Below are 16,125 nucleotides of genomic sequence, written 5' to 3'. Positions count from 1 at the left end.
CGAACGTTAGTTCTGCGACATCTGTGCTAGATTAAACAATAGAAAGCACTTTACATCACCAATAGAACATATTCCAGAACCAGACGGACCATTTAGACACATAATGTGTGACTTTGTAGACGTGGGTGAGCCTAACCCTAACCCTAACCCTAACCCCTAACCCTAACCCTAACCCAGCTAAGGAGGATGCAACTGTAGTAAAATTCCTATGTAGAGAAGTAATACCAAGATTTGGAATCCTAGACACCCTAAGCTCAGATAATGAAAAGTATTGTGCAAACAAGGTAATACAGAAACATCAAGCATAGATTCGGATGTGTGTATTGCCCCAATCTCAGGGGATGGTAGAGAGAGAGCAAACGGAATTTTAAAAATGAAATTGGCTAAAATATGTGCAGATACAGGTATGAGCTAGTCACAAGCTTTACCGCTAGCTCTAATGTGCATGAGATCGCAAACTAACCAAAACGCACATTTAACACCGTATGAAATGCTTACTTGCAGACCAATGCTGACATCCTTTGTTCGAGGACCCTATAAAGGTCTATCTCACGAATAACTACAAAGTGAACTTGATCATTATGTAAAACACTAATCTGAAATGCACAAAGTTATTTTCCAACAGGTTAAGGGAGCGACAGTGCTTGATGACAACAGGCAGAGACCAGCTAACGACGCAGAGGAGACAGACGAAAGAACAGTGCTGCCTGGTGATTGGGTATTTATTCGAGTGTCCAGAAGAAGGTGGAATCAAGCTAGAAGAGAAGGACCATACAAGAATGGACCCTATAGAACCTGTACCAGAGGGAGAAGCAAGGCCGTTTCTACAGTGGAAAATCTCCTGTACAATCTGCACCGAGATCTAGAAGCAGACTACGGCACGGACCCCCAGGAAAAGATGGGACGCATTACGACATGATCTGGTCGACTGGTATCCACGCTACCCAACACAGCCTAAGAAATTCATCACCATAGCAGACGTAGTGACTCAGGACCTCAAGTGGGTTACAGCAAAGGCACGGGACATGGTTTCCCTTGATGAGAACTGAGGACTTCTAGAGACAACATCATACCAACTAGAGAGATACCTTAAGTTTGGCTGCTGCACTACTGCAAACAGTAAAGAGCATGGCGAAAGGTATGGACCGTTTGGGACGATTGAATTCGAACATGTCTATCTAACAGCATCAAAGACCATAACTAAGGTACGGTTGGGAGAAGACGTTTATGAACAGATACTCCGATCGCCACACAACGAATGTTGGATGCATTGCCCACGCCAGGGCACTGGTTAGATCTTCTTTGTCAAGGAAGAGACGAACTGTTTTTCGAACCGCTATCATTCCTCCTGACCTGTACAGACTTACACATCCTTGACTACACTAAGGAGGACCGCAAACTGATGATGTACGAGGGAAGTGAAAACCTGGACTCTCTTTGTTCTACAGGGACCCTAATTCTATGTTCGACCCGTCTTTCAATGTATACGTATAATATTTGCTTTATATCCAAAGGGTATAGAGTTCAGGTGATGAATACACTGTCGAGCATAAGATGCTGGCAAGGTGTGGAATTTTCCCTCTGGATTGGCTAAACTTGAGGGTTTTTCGCCCACCTCTGAACTCATCATATATACCCATCATATATACCCGTTAATTACTCATTATATGTACCCGCTATTTACTCAAGTTTGTAACCAACATTTATTTCTCATTTACTCATTATTACTTCTAATTTAATCACCATATGTTGACACCTGATTATACTGTATACGTTTATGCTTACTAATTTCAGGGTGGTCCGTTGATTAAGGGGTTAATATGTAAGAAGGACAGAAAAATTGATTGATAAGAAAAGTTGCAGAGTTTTTCTTTATGCGACTTAAAAGTCGCAGAGGGGGAAATATGTAAGCATATTTTAATTAAATATATTTGTGTATGCAGCAATGTAACAATATGATAATATTAATCAACATAATATTAATCTTAGTAAAATAATATAAAGGTTAAGTGAGAAAAGCAGACAGGTTGTAAAACATAGCAGTAGGGGAATGGTTAGAGTGACCCAGATAAGACAAGATAAGGTGCCAGGTGTCGGACTTGGCCTAATGAAGGATTGAAACAAGTGTTGAATATACGTATACAAGTAAAATATAGACAAATATCCAAAAGACACACGATTACTTTTCGGAATACTGAGTTTAATAAAAGTAGACACAAAAATAAACTAGTATGTGCATCTACCAAATAAAGAGATGCTCATACATGATCTGTCTCTTGAGAACTGTAGAATAAACCAGGAACAACCAACTGATAGAAAAAACCAAGGGCAAAGCAGGGAGGATAGAAAAATCCTGGAAAAACCAACTTAAACCCAAGGACAGAAGAAATAATCAGGTGACAGACACCAGATAAGCACAAGGCACTAGAAACCAGATTAAAAGAGGGGCTAACGAGGTGTACGGGAAACTATGTAATAAACTATACACTGAAACTAAACTTGAAAGAATCAGGGGAATCTCCCTGCGAGACAGTGTGTGTGTGTGTGTGTGTGTGTGTGTGTGTAGATGGCCATGTGGGCAGACTGAACGGGCAGATAAGAAATAGGAAAAATCAGAGACACAAAGCTAGTCTTGTGAATAAAATATTTTAATAAGAGTAGACAAAGAATAAAAAGGCATATTTACATGGTAATAATATAAAATACAAAGAATAAAAGCCCAACGTAAAATACAAAACATAAGGGGCCAGGGTAAAAGCATCAACAGAAATAAAATTCCTCAAAAGGAACACAGTCTAAACTGCCCTAGCTGTCCGAATCATCCAAAGGGATGAAGTCATCAATGGAGAAGTCGCAGTTGGCTATAAAATAGAATAAAATGTATAAAAACATTGAATGGGGTAAAATAAGGCAAATAAGTAAAATAGTGTAAAGGAGATGCTTACCCATGGCTGATCTCTTGAAAAATGAGGAACATACCAAAGAAAAAACAAGGAAAAAGCCTTGAAAACAAGCGGCACCCCTATATTTTTATAAAAAAAGATATGAAAAGTGTAAAGATAATAGAAAATAATTATTAAAGAAGATGTATTATAATAGAAAGAAGTTTCGAGCATAGTAAGAGTCAGATAAGCGCAGGAAGAAGTCAAATAACGAGGTGTAAATATAAAGGGAAAGAGTTATGAGCATGGAGAGGAGTCAGATAGCGAGGTGTATGACATAATGGTACAAGATGAGAGAAATGTAATTTTAATGGAAAAATTAATTGATAAAAACTGAATTATAATGGATTATAATTTTGCTGTGGTCAAACGAGGTGAAGGTACAGGGGAGGAGACTGGAGATCCCCCCTCTTAGAAACTGTATAAAAGGAGCATGATTTTGACTGTGAATTCAGTCTGGACTTGGCACTGCTTTGGTTCTGATCCAAGGCATGGCTAGGCTGGCTCATCTGGGTTCTTATTGCTGCAATAAAAGCCTGACTTACTTCATCCAGCTCTGCGTGGCGTAATCTTTAATTCTTCTTTAATTCTATTTGTTAATAACTTGTTAACTTATTGATATTTTAAACTAACAGCAACATCAACAGGTGGAAGAATTTTCTCCCACAAAACAAAGGAACCAAAACTCAAACAATACTTAACTTTGGGCTAACAGGGGCTCTCTGGCAAGACACAGACAGGGGAACAAACACACGCCCTGTGGCGAGACACAGGCAAAGGGAGACACGTAACACGCCCTGTGACAAGACACAGGCAAAGGGACAAACATAATAGGACATAAACGAGGCGTGGAGCTGAAACTAGACACTAGGGAGACACTAGGGAGACACTATGGAGACCAAGAGAGGGACAGGACGAGGGCTAAAGACATGGCAATCAGCTAGGCATGGCTTTTAGCTAAACATGGTTAAGCTAAGCTTAACCATGGCAGTCAGCTACACATACACCTAGCTAAGCATGTCTTTAGCCCCAACATGCACTAAGCTATACTTACCTAATAGCTTAAACACACTAGGGAATAGGGGCACAGAAACACAGACAAAGGATACCCAGTGGCTAGGCGAGGCAGCCCTCCAAGACTAAGCGAGGCGGCACTCTAAAACTAGGCGCACTGGGACAATAGGGGGAGAGGAAACACAGGACAAGGGATACCCAGTGGCTAGGCCAGGCGACACGCAAAGGCTAGGCCAGGCGACACGCAAAGGCTAGGCTCACTGGGCAACTAGGGAGGGAGGGAGGAAACACAGGACAGCTAGAGACACAGAGGGGCTATGGCTAGAAGCATGCTAGTACTGTAACTGTACTCTAACTCAACATAAACTTTAGCTAATCATGCTCCTAGCCACACACACACCTAACTGCTTACCTGCTCTAGCTAACCACACGAACACAGGAGGACAGAACTGAATCAGCTCCACAAACACAGACACACAAAACATACACAGAGACATTGCCAATAAGAGAGCCCAAGTCAACACAACTAAAATCAAAGTATAAATTAAACAGATAACAAAACAAACCAAAATGCCCACATAACTGACAGTGGTATTACCAAAAATGCTCGACCCAGTTTCCCAGTCTAAACAGCTATTTATAGATTGATTGATGGCTACCTCGGTTCAGGTGTGCACTGCATCACCTGACCGAGGTGCCTGCTGGGAAACTGAGTCGGCCAACAAAACTACAAAATAAAAACAGTGACCTCTAGTGGAGGACCCTTACAATTAGGGGGATTTACGGTTGGGAAAGCAGTTTGCGTCAGAAGCCGCAGGCACGCACCCACTTTCAGGCTGGGTCAGGGACCTGGGTCAAACTACAGAGCTTCCAAACAGACGAGAAGGAGGAGGTGGTATGTAGCTGAAGCTAGCTGAAGTCAGGATTCTGTGCTGTGTCCTGATTTGGGGTTTGGTTAAAGGTGCTTTATTATAGTCTGGGCTCTAGCAGTTGCAAGCAAATCAACAAAAACATTGAATCCATGTTCTTCTTTATCCCACCTTTCATTTATAAACTTACACAAAATTCCTTACTTCCCAGAATCTATCCATTCAACATATTTTGATAAAGACCTGCTCATTGGTTCTCTTGGGCTGCCACCTGACACAGGTCAAGGATTATTTTCTGACAGATCATCTTTTATTAGCCAGTGTGCCTAACTAGGTCATAATCAATATTTACGCTCTTCTGCTTGGTCATTAAAAAGAAAGTTAGCTGTTATTAGCAAGTAAACTGATTGGTGCTGTGATGTTTATTTAAACATTTTATCAGTTTATCTTGGAAAAGCTGTTTTACTTCCTTGGGGATCATTACACTTTATTGCAGAAGATGGTTTTGTTTTTACTCCACAACAACAATTAGTGAAAAGATTGAAAGTTCAGCAGTGTACTCCACCATATGATCCACAGAATGGATGTCAAACACAGTTGAGCTGTTCTTTTGTTCTTTTGATTAAACTGTTCAACAGTTATATTTCATTATTTATTTTCCCATTCTAAAATGAAAAAGAATAACTTTATTGTTCTTTTAATTGGTCTGCTGATTAAGTGGCCCATTGGATGACATCATTTCTTCTTGGTGCTGTTTTGTGAGCTGGACTTGTAATTTTTGGCTTTGAACACTTGTTTCTTATGACTCTCCCCTTTCACTTGGATGTATGTCTTTCATTCAGCTCTTTATTTCTTCTTTGTTTCATCCTTTCAATTTCTGCTCATGTGTTTCTTCAATGTATGTTCCTTCTGATTAACACACTAAAATGTATAAATGGGTCTACCCACTTCAGCTTTCCTGGTGCATCTAACAGTAAAACAGGCATGGTAAGGTTAACATAATGCTTTTGAAAAAACAAAAATCACACCAGCCAGGGTGTGATTTTAGTTTTTTCTGCAAATGCATCCCTGATATTGTATAGGAAGTCTTCAGCTTTCCTTTTGTTGCATATGTTGATTCTCTATTGGTTCCAGACAAAAAGTGATGAAAGCCCAACTGTATCAAGCATCACTACACCAAGTCCCAGGCCTGGAAAGAGAGGTCAAGTGTACCAGGTAATTTTTCCATTATTCCATTAGACTTTGTGGAAGTGCTAGAGGAATTAGTCACCGACTGGCTTCTGAGCGCAGTTTGGCTTTAGGAACTAAGATATACTTTAGCAGGCCAGAGAACATGTGGAAAAGGTTTAGGGACTGAACATTATATTATAAATATTAGCTTTTAATGTTTTGTCTGCAAGTTTCAAATAACCTGCGAGTTTCATTTTCATGTCAATATAAATATGAACACATTGGTTTCTTCTACTTTTAGCAGTTAATGTAAATGAATGTATAACCCAGTCTAAAACAATAAAGTGTGTTTTGTATCCAATTACTTACTATTATTGTAGCTCTTGATGATAGCACATACTGTATGGGTTGCTAGCAGATCTGTACGTTCTTAATTTGATGCAGGGCACATCTGAATTGAATTTATTTATGTTAAATCATTTAAAGTAGATCATGTCTATGGTTTCTAAATTCTGTGTCTCCTTGCTGCAGGATGGAAAGCGTTTTGGTGTTGGAGAGCTGGTATGGGGGAAAATTAAAGGACACTCATGGTGGCCAGGTATTGTGGTGGCCTGGAAGACAAAAACGTCTCCCCAACTTATAAGATGTGTGGAATGGTTTGGGGATGGCATGTACTCAGAGGTAAGGATCTTACTGTACTTTGCAATTAAAGTCAGTCTTGACGTCACTTACCATTTCTCTTCAGCGTCAATTTTAGCTGCTACGTTCAGGCCGTCTCTGTATTTGCTTAGCACAGCAGAACCAGGTGAACATGTAAAAATTAATCTAACATTGATCTAATGCAGTACTAATAATGATTATATAAACTAAATCAAGCAAGGACAGTAGCATTTAGATAAGCATTTTGGCATTTGTGAGAGCCCCTTGATGCTAATTAAGGAATGAAAAATTTTGCTCCTTATTATAGGCTATTAGAAAATTTTTGCCCTTTAGTACTGTATAGGCTATTCTTTTGGCTTCAGTTTCTTTCTGATCTACATGAAATAATAAGAGAATAAAATATCTTGCCAATAATTAAAAGTTTAAAATTTATGATACTTTCCCAGATTTTCCCAGATTTCCAATAATTATATTTGTTTTTTACTGCTATAAATGGTAAATAAATTAACAATACTACACAATAAAGACTTGGAGGATCCCAATTACCTGCACACACATAATTGGTTATCTGTATCGTTATCAGTCAATTCTGATATCTGTGATGACCCCTACATTTTTATACTGCTTATCAGTGGGTATCTGTGCAATATATCGATTATGATTATGGGCTGCAAAAACAGTTCTGAAACTTTTGCTCATTCACTAATAGAACCTTATCTCATTTTTTCATCACCTCTAAGAGTCGGTATGGTCAGCAGTGACTTCTCTCTCTTTATCTCTGCAGATTTACACAAAGTGGCTTTTACCTTTTGCAGCATTTGCAAAGTGCTTTTGCAAGAAATCATTTGCCAGTCTTCCCACTTACAAAGATGCAATTTACCAAGTTCTTGAGGTAAACTTCGATCAAGGTCACATTACATATGTGTACTTAGAGTGTACAAAACAGAATATTCTTATATACCTTGGGTGTAGTTCGCAGGTGAGCGTTGCTCAAAAACATTTGCATCTTCGGGCAACAAACAAGAAGAAACAAAGGCCATGATAGACTGGGCTTTGGGGGGCTTTCAACCCACGGGCCCTGGAGGTTTTGCACCTCCAAACAATTGTGGTAAGACTACAGAACACACAGTCCTCTGATTTTCTTTTATTTTTACAATTTCTTAACCCCTAGAGGGCGCCAAAGCGCCCAAAGATTGGTTTTCGTTATGTTTCTTATGTTTGTAGTTTTGTTTTAGTTGGACTTTAAGTCCCAGACTGCACCTCGGTCAGGTGACGCAAGCATTCACCTGAACCGAGGAAAAGTAATTAAGTTAATGATTATAAATAGCCTGACTGAACTTCAGTCAGGCGTCTAGCTTTAGTTGTTGTATTATGGTTTATGTCGGTTGTGTTTTTGTTAAGTGTTTTCAGTATACTTTTGTTTTGGTTTATTGAGCTTGATAAAAAACCGTTATTAAACCGCCAGCTTGCCTCTGCAATTATGCCACGGCCACACACACGCCGATTGAGGAACCGTGACAGAAAGCTAGACCGTAAAAGTGGCATAGCGGAGGTCTCTCCCCCAGATGTTTTTTTGGGGAGGAGCTATTACCATCTTACCCGAGCTGGCGGAATGGCTGGACGGCAGGGAGGGGGAAGGAAAGAGAGAGCTGTGGCAGAGCTGGGGAGGCTGCAGGCTCGCCGAACTGGCGGACTGGCTGGAAGACAGCGAGGAGCAGAGAGAGGTAAAGGCGCGGCAGAGCTGGGAAGGCGGCAAGCTCGCCATTCGGCGGACGCCGTTTAAAGGTGAGGCAGCGGGGAGATACAAGGTCCCAAGCACTGACCAAAAGGCACGAGGAGGTCTGGCATGGTGGTGGCGAGGGTCAAACGGGAGACGTCTACACGTTTTTGGCGCAGCAAAACGAGGACCGCATTTCTGACCGGCGGGAGCAGGTGGTGCAGCTCCAAAAGCTGCACGGCGACAGGGATGCGTTTCCTCCCCCTCCACCATCTCTGCTCCACGTGGAGCACTACGCGCCACTGCTGCACGGCGCCGAAGACGCGTTTCCTCTACCTCCGCCGCCTCTGCCCGACGTGGAGGACTACGCGCCGCCGCTGCACGACGACGAGGATGCGTTTCCTTCACCTCCACCGCTGCTGAACGGTAAGGACGACACACTCCCTTCGCCTCTGCTCGAAAGCAAAGATGGCGAGTCGTGGAGCGACTGGGAGAACATCATCCTTCCTCCACCTCCAGGCTTCGCCTTCAGCTCCGCCGTCCAGCTCAGCGGACTTCGCTTCAGTTCGTCAGACGCCCAGCGCCGCGGCCGTCGCTTTAGCTCCTCAGCCAGTTTTATAATGAATGTTTCATTTATTCATGGTGCTAATTAAAAGCAAAAATGTGAAGCACCACTAGTAAACAAAACATTTTAACCTGTCATATTTATAAAAAATGTCAGTCATATCAGTTTTAATCTATGATGAACAATATGAAGTGTTTTAGCAGTTTATCACTTAATGTGCATCTTAACAAACACTGCACATCAATTTTCATCACACAGCTTCATCTGTTAATCCTAAGGCTGAGTCTTCAGACTCCTCCGTATCTGATTATCAACCTCCAGCCAAAAGAAAATATGTTCATAAAGGCAGACCATCTGCAACTCAGGAGTACACAAAAGGTAGATGCCAAGACGTTTGTACATCATTGATTTAACAATGCATTTAAAATCATTTACAAGGACAACTGTATATTTGAATAGTCTGACAGCACAATGAGATAAACGCCATTTTTGGTAAATTATTGTTAGCAGATGCATATGTTTGTATAACCAAACGTTTGCTAAAAAAATCTCTTTATATTTTTGTTTTAGAATTTAATGAACTATAACTAACTCTAGTTTTGCTGCATTTGTAAATCATAAACACTTAAATATTTATTGTATTATAAATGGGTATTATAAGTAATATTTCCAAATATAGATCACACATGATCACTTAGTAAGAGAGACATTTTGGTATAAGTGCCATAACCTTATTTGATCAATGACATACGGTACCAGTCAAAAGTCTGGACACAAGTTTTAAGGTCAGCTGTTCTTGCAAGAACACTATTGTCAAGTGCATTTGCAAAACCCATCAAGCAACATGATGAAACTGGCTCTCATAAAGACCTTCCCAGACCTTTATTGCAGAGGAGAAGTTAATTAAGAGCTACCAACCTCACATTTACAGCACCTCCAGACATGGCTCAATTTTAACTATTTAAAGAAGATTATTGCATATTTTGGATGCCCTCAGCATAGAATTAGATGAAGTGTCCAAACCTTTGACTGATAATGTATATTTACAGGGTCCGTGTGTGTGTGTGTGCGTGCATGCGCCCTGCAATGGATTGGCACCCTATCCAGGGCCATCCTGGGAAAGGCTCCAGGCCCCCTGCAACATTGTATATGGGATTAGGTGTTAGGTCCCCTGCAACATTGTACATGGGATTAGGCTTAGGTCTTCTGCAACATTGTCAATGGGATTAGGCGTTAGGTATAGCCATTGAGTAAGTAATATCTGATTAAACCGTATACAGTGGATCCCAGTGTAGCTCGGGCCTTGTAATACAGTATGATAGGGTGCTGTTGTCACAAACCAAAATTAAACTAAAACTGGTAAGGGAATAGGCTCACGATGAATGGCAAACTAAAGCTTCTGTATTGTTTTTAATGGTTCATGGAAAACGTTGTGTTTAACAAAAACATGACCACAAAAACTGGCAGGCAGAATTGTTAATTGAAAACGGCAGCATTTGAAGTTCCAAAATTTACATTCACAATGATTTTACATAGAATGTTGTGCTTTGCAGTTCCCTTTGATTCAAGGAAGTAATGCACAAAATATTCTGAAGCAGATTGTTAAAATAGAGATCTCATTTTGCAGTCAAACTGTTGCATTCATTTGCAAAAGAATGCTACAGCATGTTTGTGACATGCTATTTACATTATTAAATCTGTATCTTTTATCAGATCAAATGGTTCATGACGTTTCAGTTCAAGGAAAAAACATTGAAGGTGAGTTGGTATAATGTTTGTCTTTTGCAATATACATAATTGTCATGTAAATTTAAAAACCTATTTCTTATACACATTCTCTAGATTACTGCCTCTCATGCGGCTCTGCAAACATTGAGATTTTCCATCCACTCTTTGAAGGGGGCCTCTGTTTGAAATGCAAGGTAAAGCACTGTGATTTTTTTTCTGCTAAAATAAGTACAACTGTGCACAGTTATGAGTGTAATTTATTTATTTATTTTAACCGTTATAGGAGAATTTTACAGAGACTCTATACAGATATGATGAAGATGGATATCAGTCTTATTGCACTATCTGCTGTGCTGGACTGGAAGTTATTCTGTGTGGCAATGCCAGCTGCTGCAGGTTAGAATTGCATAAAAATGCACACACATTCTCTGTATGAGGTGCGACCAAGCTGATGAACTGCTTGTATCTGTGCTCTCATCATATCTCTTTCCTTCAGGTGTTACTGTAAGGACTGTATTAATATACTGGTTGGACCAGGGACATTTGAAAAGTTGATAGATGTAGATCCATGGAGCTGCTACATTTGCCTGCCCCCTAAGAAATATGGTGTGCTGAAGCTCAGACCAGACTGGAGTGTGCGTGTTCAGGAGTTCTTTGCCAATAACAGTGCCCTTGAATTTGTAAGTTAGCAAACAAGATTGTTTGTTAAATTGCTGTCATTTTGTTTATTGTTGTTATGATCATATTGAGCGATAGACAGATGGAGGTCTAAAGGCACACTTTTATTTATAAAGACAATATTTTCAGTCTCAATGAAGCATCATTTGCTGTTTTGGCTATTAATACTAAAAATCCATGTTTTGTGTGATTATCATAAGTGGCATTTTACTTTGGTACAGGAACCACACAGAGTTTACCCCTCAATTCCCGCTCACAAACGCCGTCCTATCAGGGTTTTGTCCCTCTTTGATGGAATTGCTACAGGTCAGTTTCTGGGTTTTGCTTTGATAAAAACCAGAAATAGAGATAAAACAAAACAGAAACATAATTATAATATGTCTGTTTCGATAGGCTACCTTGTTTTGAAAGATTTAGGCTTCAAGGTAGAACGTTACATTGCTTCTGAGATCTGTGAAGACTCCATCGCTGTAGGAATGGTCAAACATGAAGGAAAAATTGAATATGTCAATGATGTGCGTACCATCACCAGGAAACATGTAAGTACATTGTTGTAAGTGATCCTTTGGGTTTTTTATGATTTGAGCTACAGTTTACATTACATGCTCTGATAACACCGCTGTAAGAACACAAATTATTTCTGCTTCTCTGTACAATAGTTGGCAGAATGGGGACCATTTGACCTTCTGATTGGTGGCAGTCCCTGTAATGACCTATCCATAGTAAACCCTGCCAGAAAGGGTCTTTTTGGTATGGGGCTTTTTTCTGTATTGTTTTACAGCAAAATAGGGCAATAATGTGTATTTTGGCAGTAAAAAGATTTGATTTTTTTTTTTTTTTAATTAAACAAGAACTATTAGAACCTGGTTTTGTGCAAAATATTTTGTGTATTGTTTCTTTAAATCACAGGGGTGTTAAAAAGCACAAATGCTAGTTTAGCTTCATTAATAGTATTGGTTGAATACTGTCCAAAGCTTAAAGCTTCTAAAAGAATATATAGCAAATTTTCAGCAAACATTTTGTTGTAGACAACCATGGTTGCCTGAAGACAATAATTTACAGAAGTGAGTGACAGCCAGAAAAATAGCATTTATCTCATTTTGCTATTAAATCTTGTAATTCATTGCTACTAAGGTTATGTTCACATTACAAGCCACATGGTATATTTTGCATGTCATGATGGTTCACATTCATAATTACAAGTGACTTTTATCTGACTCTCATGTGGATGGACACATCGATTCGTCTGCTTACGCCGCCTTTGTAAGAAAACTAGATGCCTTGCTTAAGCTGTTTTAGCAGCTATTGCTAGAACTGACATAAAAACCCCTGCTACTGCGGATTCAAAAAATCACATGAATTCCTGTCTGCCTGTTCATATTCAAGTTACATATCAGATATTTGATCTAGGATCACATATAAATGTGACGAAAAAAAATAAGATCTGTGTCACATTTGGGTAAAAAAAAAAATGGAATCGGGTCACTTGGGGCTGGTAATGTGATGGTAGCCTAAAAGTTGCCATTTGCAAGTTTTTAACTTTTCTTTCTATTACTACTAGAGGGCACAGGCCGCCTGTTCTTTGAGTATTACCGCATGCTAACCATGATGAGGCCAAAAGAAGATGACAATCGACCGTTCTTTTGGCTTTTCGAGAATGTTGTGGCCATGAGTGCGCATGATAAAGCTGACATTTGTCGATTTTTGGAGGTAGGCTTTTTATATGAATGTCAGAAAATTGTAGCACCTGAAGACTATCACATTAGCAAATAGTGTGCTTAAGGGTCATATTCTGGCACTGTAAACTTTGTGCTTCATTTCTGCTTAATGACATTTTACCTGTTTATTTATTATTTATTTCTTTTGTTATAGAACAGTGTGTATTAAAATATGTTTATTTTGATTTTAGTGTAATCCTATCATGATCGATGCTGTAAAAGTGAGTCCGGCCCACAGAGCACGCTACTTCTGGGGCAACCTACCTGGAATGAACAGGTACTTAGACCCAAAACTTAAATAATACTGTTCCACTTAATACCAAATCAACCTTTTTTCGATTGATTGATGTTAATTAAGATCAAATAATATAACAAAATATGATAATATGGATTTACAGACCAGTGGCGATATCATCTAGTGACACAGTAGATCTGCAGGACTGCCTGGAATCCGGTCGGGTCGCCCAGGTCAGAATGATAGGAAAGGAATGCATTGATTTTAACCATTTTGTAGTCACATGTTACATTGTCTTCACGTTATACTCCTCTGTTTCGACAGTTTAATAAAGTACGCACCATCACAACAAAATCTAATTCTATTAAGCAAGGGAAAACGGGGCCTCTTCCTGTTACCATGAATGGGAAAGAGGATTACCTGTGGTGTACAGAGATGGAAAGGTGAGCATGAATAAGAAAATCATGAGAACGCTCCAGATGCGCATCTATTTAGATACGTTAGCATGGTGTTTGACTGCAGAACATTTCAAGGCTTTGAGTATGCAATATGTTATATATTGAGTTTCCCAGCTAACTGTAGTCTTTATTGCAGGGTGTTTGGCTTCCCTAAACATTACACTGATGTAAACAACATGTGTCGAGGCCAGCGACAGAAGGTTCTTGGGCGTTCCTGGAGTGTTCCTGTGATTCGTCACTTATTTGCACCACTAAAGGATTACTTTGCATGCGAGTCTTAGTTATCCTTTAATAACTATCATCTTAACGACCTTGATATTTAAAAGGATAAGAAGAATAACATTGCGGCATTTTCTACCTACAACCCTAAAGTCTATGTTTCTTAAAAATTTTTTATTAATGAATTTATTAGTGTTTTGCAAACTTCGACCTCAAGGAAAATCTGTTTTATGACACTTTTAAAGTCATTTTAAAGTCACCTGATCACTTTGTCAGCTTGATCGTGGTCAGAACGCACAGACACTTTTTGGTTCTTTGTATTTTATACATCTTTTGTACTGTTGATCTAGTTTGGTTTAGACTGCCTTTTTAGACTGTCATAATTACAATGACGTGCTAAAGAGCCACTGAAACCCCACTCCACTACCTCAGTTATAATCTGTGACTGGTGCATTGTCTGGAAAAAATACTGTTTACCTATTTATCTGTTAATGAATGACAGAGAATTGGGCTCAGGCACTCTTAATGTTACACAGGCTTATCGGGTCAGACGTTTTTATAACTACTCATTAGGATGGTCATTTTAACTCATGTAATCATGTACAGTCATTTTCTTTTAATTCTGTGTTTTTGTGTAAAAACATCATCAGAGCGGGCCTTAGTATTAGGCAGAAACATTGTGCCATAATTTATTTAACAAAAATGCAAAAAGAAAAAAAAAACTTGCCGGCAAAAATTACTGCTTCCATAGGATTTAAGACGGTAAAGTTCATATGGGGTTATATTTTTCTAATACTAAGACCCACTATGATCAGATAATTTTAATTTAAAGAATTTAAAGAGGGGGTACTAACTTTTGAGCATGTCCCTATCTTCAAGAAACTTTTATTTTTCTTCCTCGGTTTACATATTACTTTTACACTACCCATACTGGTTCTCTTGACAATGTTTAATGTAATCATGTGATATATTTTTATAGTACAAATCCATAAGGAGATTAGAATACAAAAGAAATCTAACTGAAAAATGAATAAGCAGCAACTTGCTCATGTTGACAGCTTTACTTTTGAGCTTCTGGTGCTGATATCGTTTTTATTAAGACTTCTTAGAATATAAAGCTGAAGAAAAGGCAACTTCCTTTTATAACATAAGTGCCTACAAGAGGACTGTTAGTTCGTGACGGTATTTTGAACATGACTACTCCTATTCCTTAATATATTTTAACACAACTACCATTACCGTTTCATTTTAAATCAGGTCACATCAACATTTTATGTTTTGTTCACATTTAAAATTGACGGAATAAAAAATATAGAAGTAATGTTCTAGGCCTATAGGTAAATAAATTTATCCAGGACAGATCAAGGTGCTAACAATGCAGCATTTTCTTGGTGCATGGTGCTTATAATGTAGAAGTTGTAAAATTAGTATTTATTCTGTATACATAAATATGCTAATCATTTGCTGTTTCCTAGCCTTTCAATTAAATCAGAGCAGTGCTTCATAATGCAGTGGTCACATCGGTTGTGAAATCTGAAATGGTGATAAAGTGCATGTATATGGAAGCATTTTAGGATGCATAGTCTGACTGGCTGAATGCTTTAGAATTTCAAGTACATAATTCATGTAGGGTATGTGAAATGTCTTAATGTTTCTTTTTGTAGCATAGCAAATGTTAGCGTATCAGGAGAATTTACTTAAGCTAAACATTTTACAGCAGCAGGTTTTTTTATCTATTTTAGAAAATAACTTTATTGTTTTATTATTCTTATTATTATTGACCAAACATTGGTGCTCTAGTCTTTGTGGTGCTATAGTCTTTCTAATTATTTTCTTTATGTTTTGAGAGTGATTTAAGTTTTGTTTTCTTGAACTTTTCTATGGAGTCATTATGTTAACAATTTATTTCTGTGTTCAGTGATCATTGTTGTAGAAGCTCAGAATTGTCTCCTAAGTGTCGAACATGAAAGCCATGTAAGATAAGTCACAACTTATAAACAGGGCCAAGTAAAAAGGTTTTTTATCTTGTAACCTGGTGCTACACTAAGCTTGGATGACATGTGATGTAACTGACAAATATACTGTTTAATGTGATTCTGCTTTGTTTTTGTTTTTTAACATTGTAGAAATAAAGACCTTGTTATCTTTTGGA

At 38.7% G+C, this 16,125-nt stretch overlaps 1 protein-coding gene across 6 annotated transcripts in view; it reads left to right on the top strand.

Moving 5' to 3' along the window:
• The window catches only part of dnmt3ba (DNA (cytosine-5-)-methyltransferase 3 beta, duplicate a), a 46,327-nt gene extending 30,202 nt beyond the window's left edge, over positions 1-16,125 (top strand). For 5 of the 6 annotated variants that reach the window (XM_053504152.1, XM_053504155.1, XM_053504151.1 and 2 more), the window contains 16 exons: positions 5,960-6,040; positions 6,527-6,676; positions 7,440-7,547; positions 7,628-7,763; positions 9,196-9,315; positions 10,651-10,695; positions 10,780-10,859; positions 10,949-11,061; positions 11,162-11,345; positions 11,565-11,882; positions 12,003-12,093; positions 12,905-13,053; positions 13,253-13,338; positions 13,460-13,529; positions 13,621-13,739; positions 13,891-16,125. In XM_053504152.1, the coding sequence (XP_053360127.1) occupies positions 5,960-6,040; positions 6,527-6,676; positions 7,440-7,547; positions 7,628-7,763; positions 9,196-9,315; positions 10,651-10,695; positions 10,780-10,859; positions 10,949-11,061; positions 11,162-11,345; positions 11,565-11,882; positions 12,003-12,093; positions 12,905-13,053; positions 13,253-13,338; positions 13,460-13,529; positions 13,621-13,739; positions 13,891-14,035 (1,995 nt within the window). In that variant the 3' untranslated portion in view covers positions 14,036-16,125. The remainder of the gene's footprint in view (positions 1-5,959; positions 6,041-6,526; positions 6,677-7,439; positions 7,548-7,627; positions 7,764-9,195; positions 9,316-10,650; positions 10,696-10,779; positions 10,860-10,948; positions 11,062-11,161; positions 11,346-11,564; positions 11,883-12,002; positions 12,094-12,904; positions 13,054-13,252; positions 13,339-13,459; positions 13,530-13,620; positions 13,740-13,890) is intronic. The other variant, XM_053504156.1, reaches the window with a different exon arrangement.

Source organism: Clarias gariepinus, chromosome 9, assembly GCF_024256425.1.
Source record: "Clarias gariepinus isolate MV-2021 ecotype Netherlands chromosome 9, CGAR_prim_01v2, whole genome shotgun sequence".
Classification (NCBI taxonomy): Eukaryota; Metazoa; Chordata; class Actinopteri; order Siluriformes; family Clariidae; genus Clarias; species Clarias gariepinus.
The sequence above is the reverse complement of the archived record's forward strand: the minus strand, read 5'-3'. Positions and strand labels throughout refer to the sequence as shown.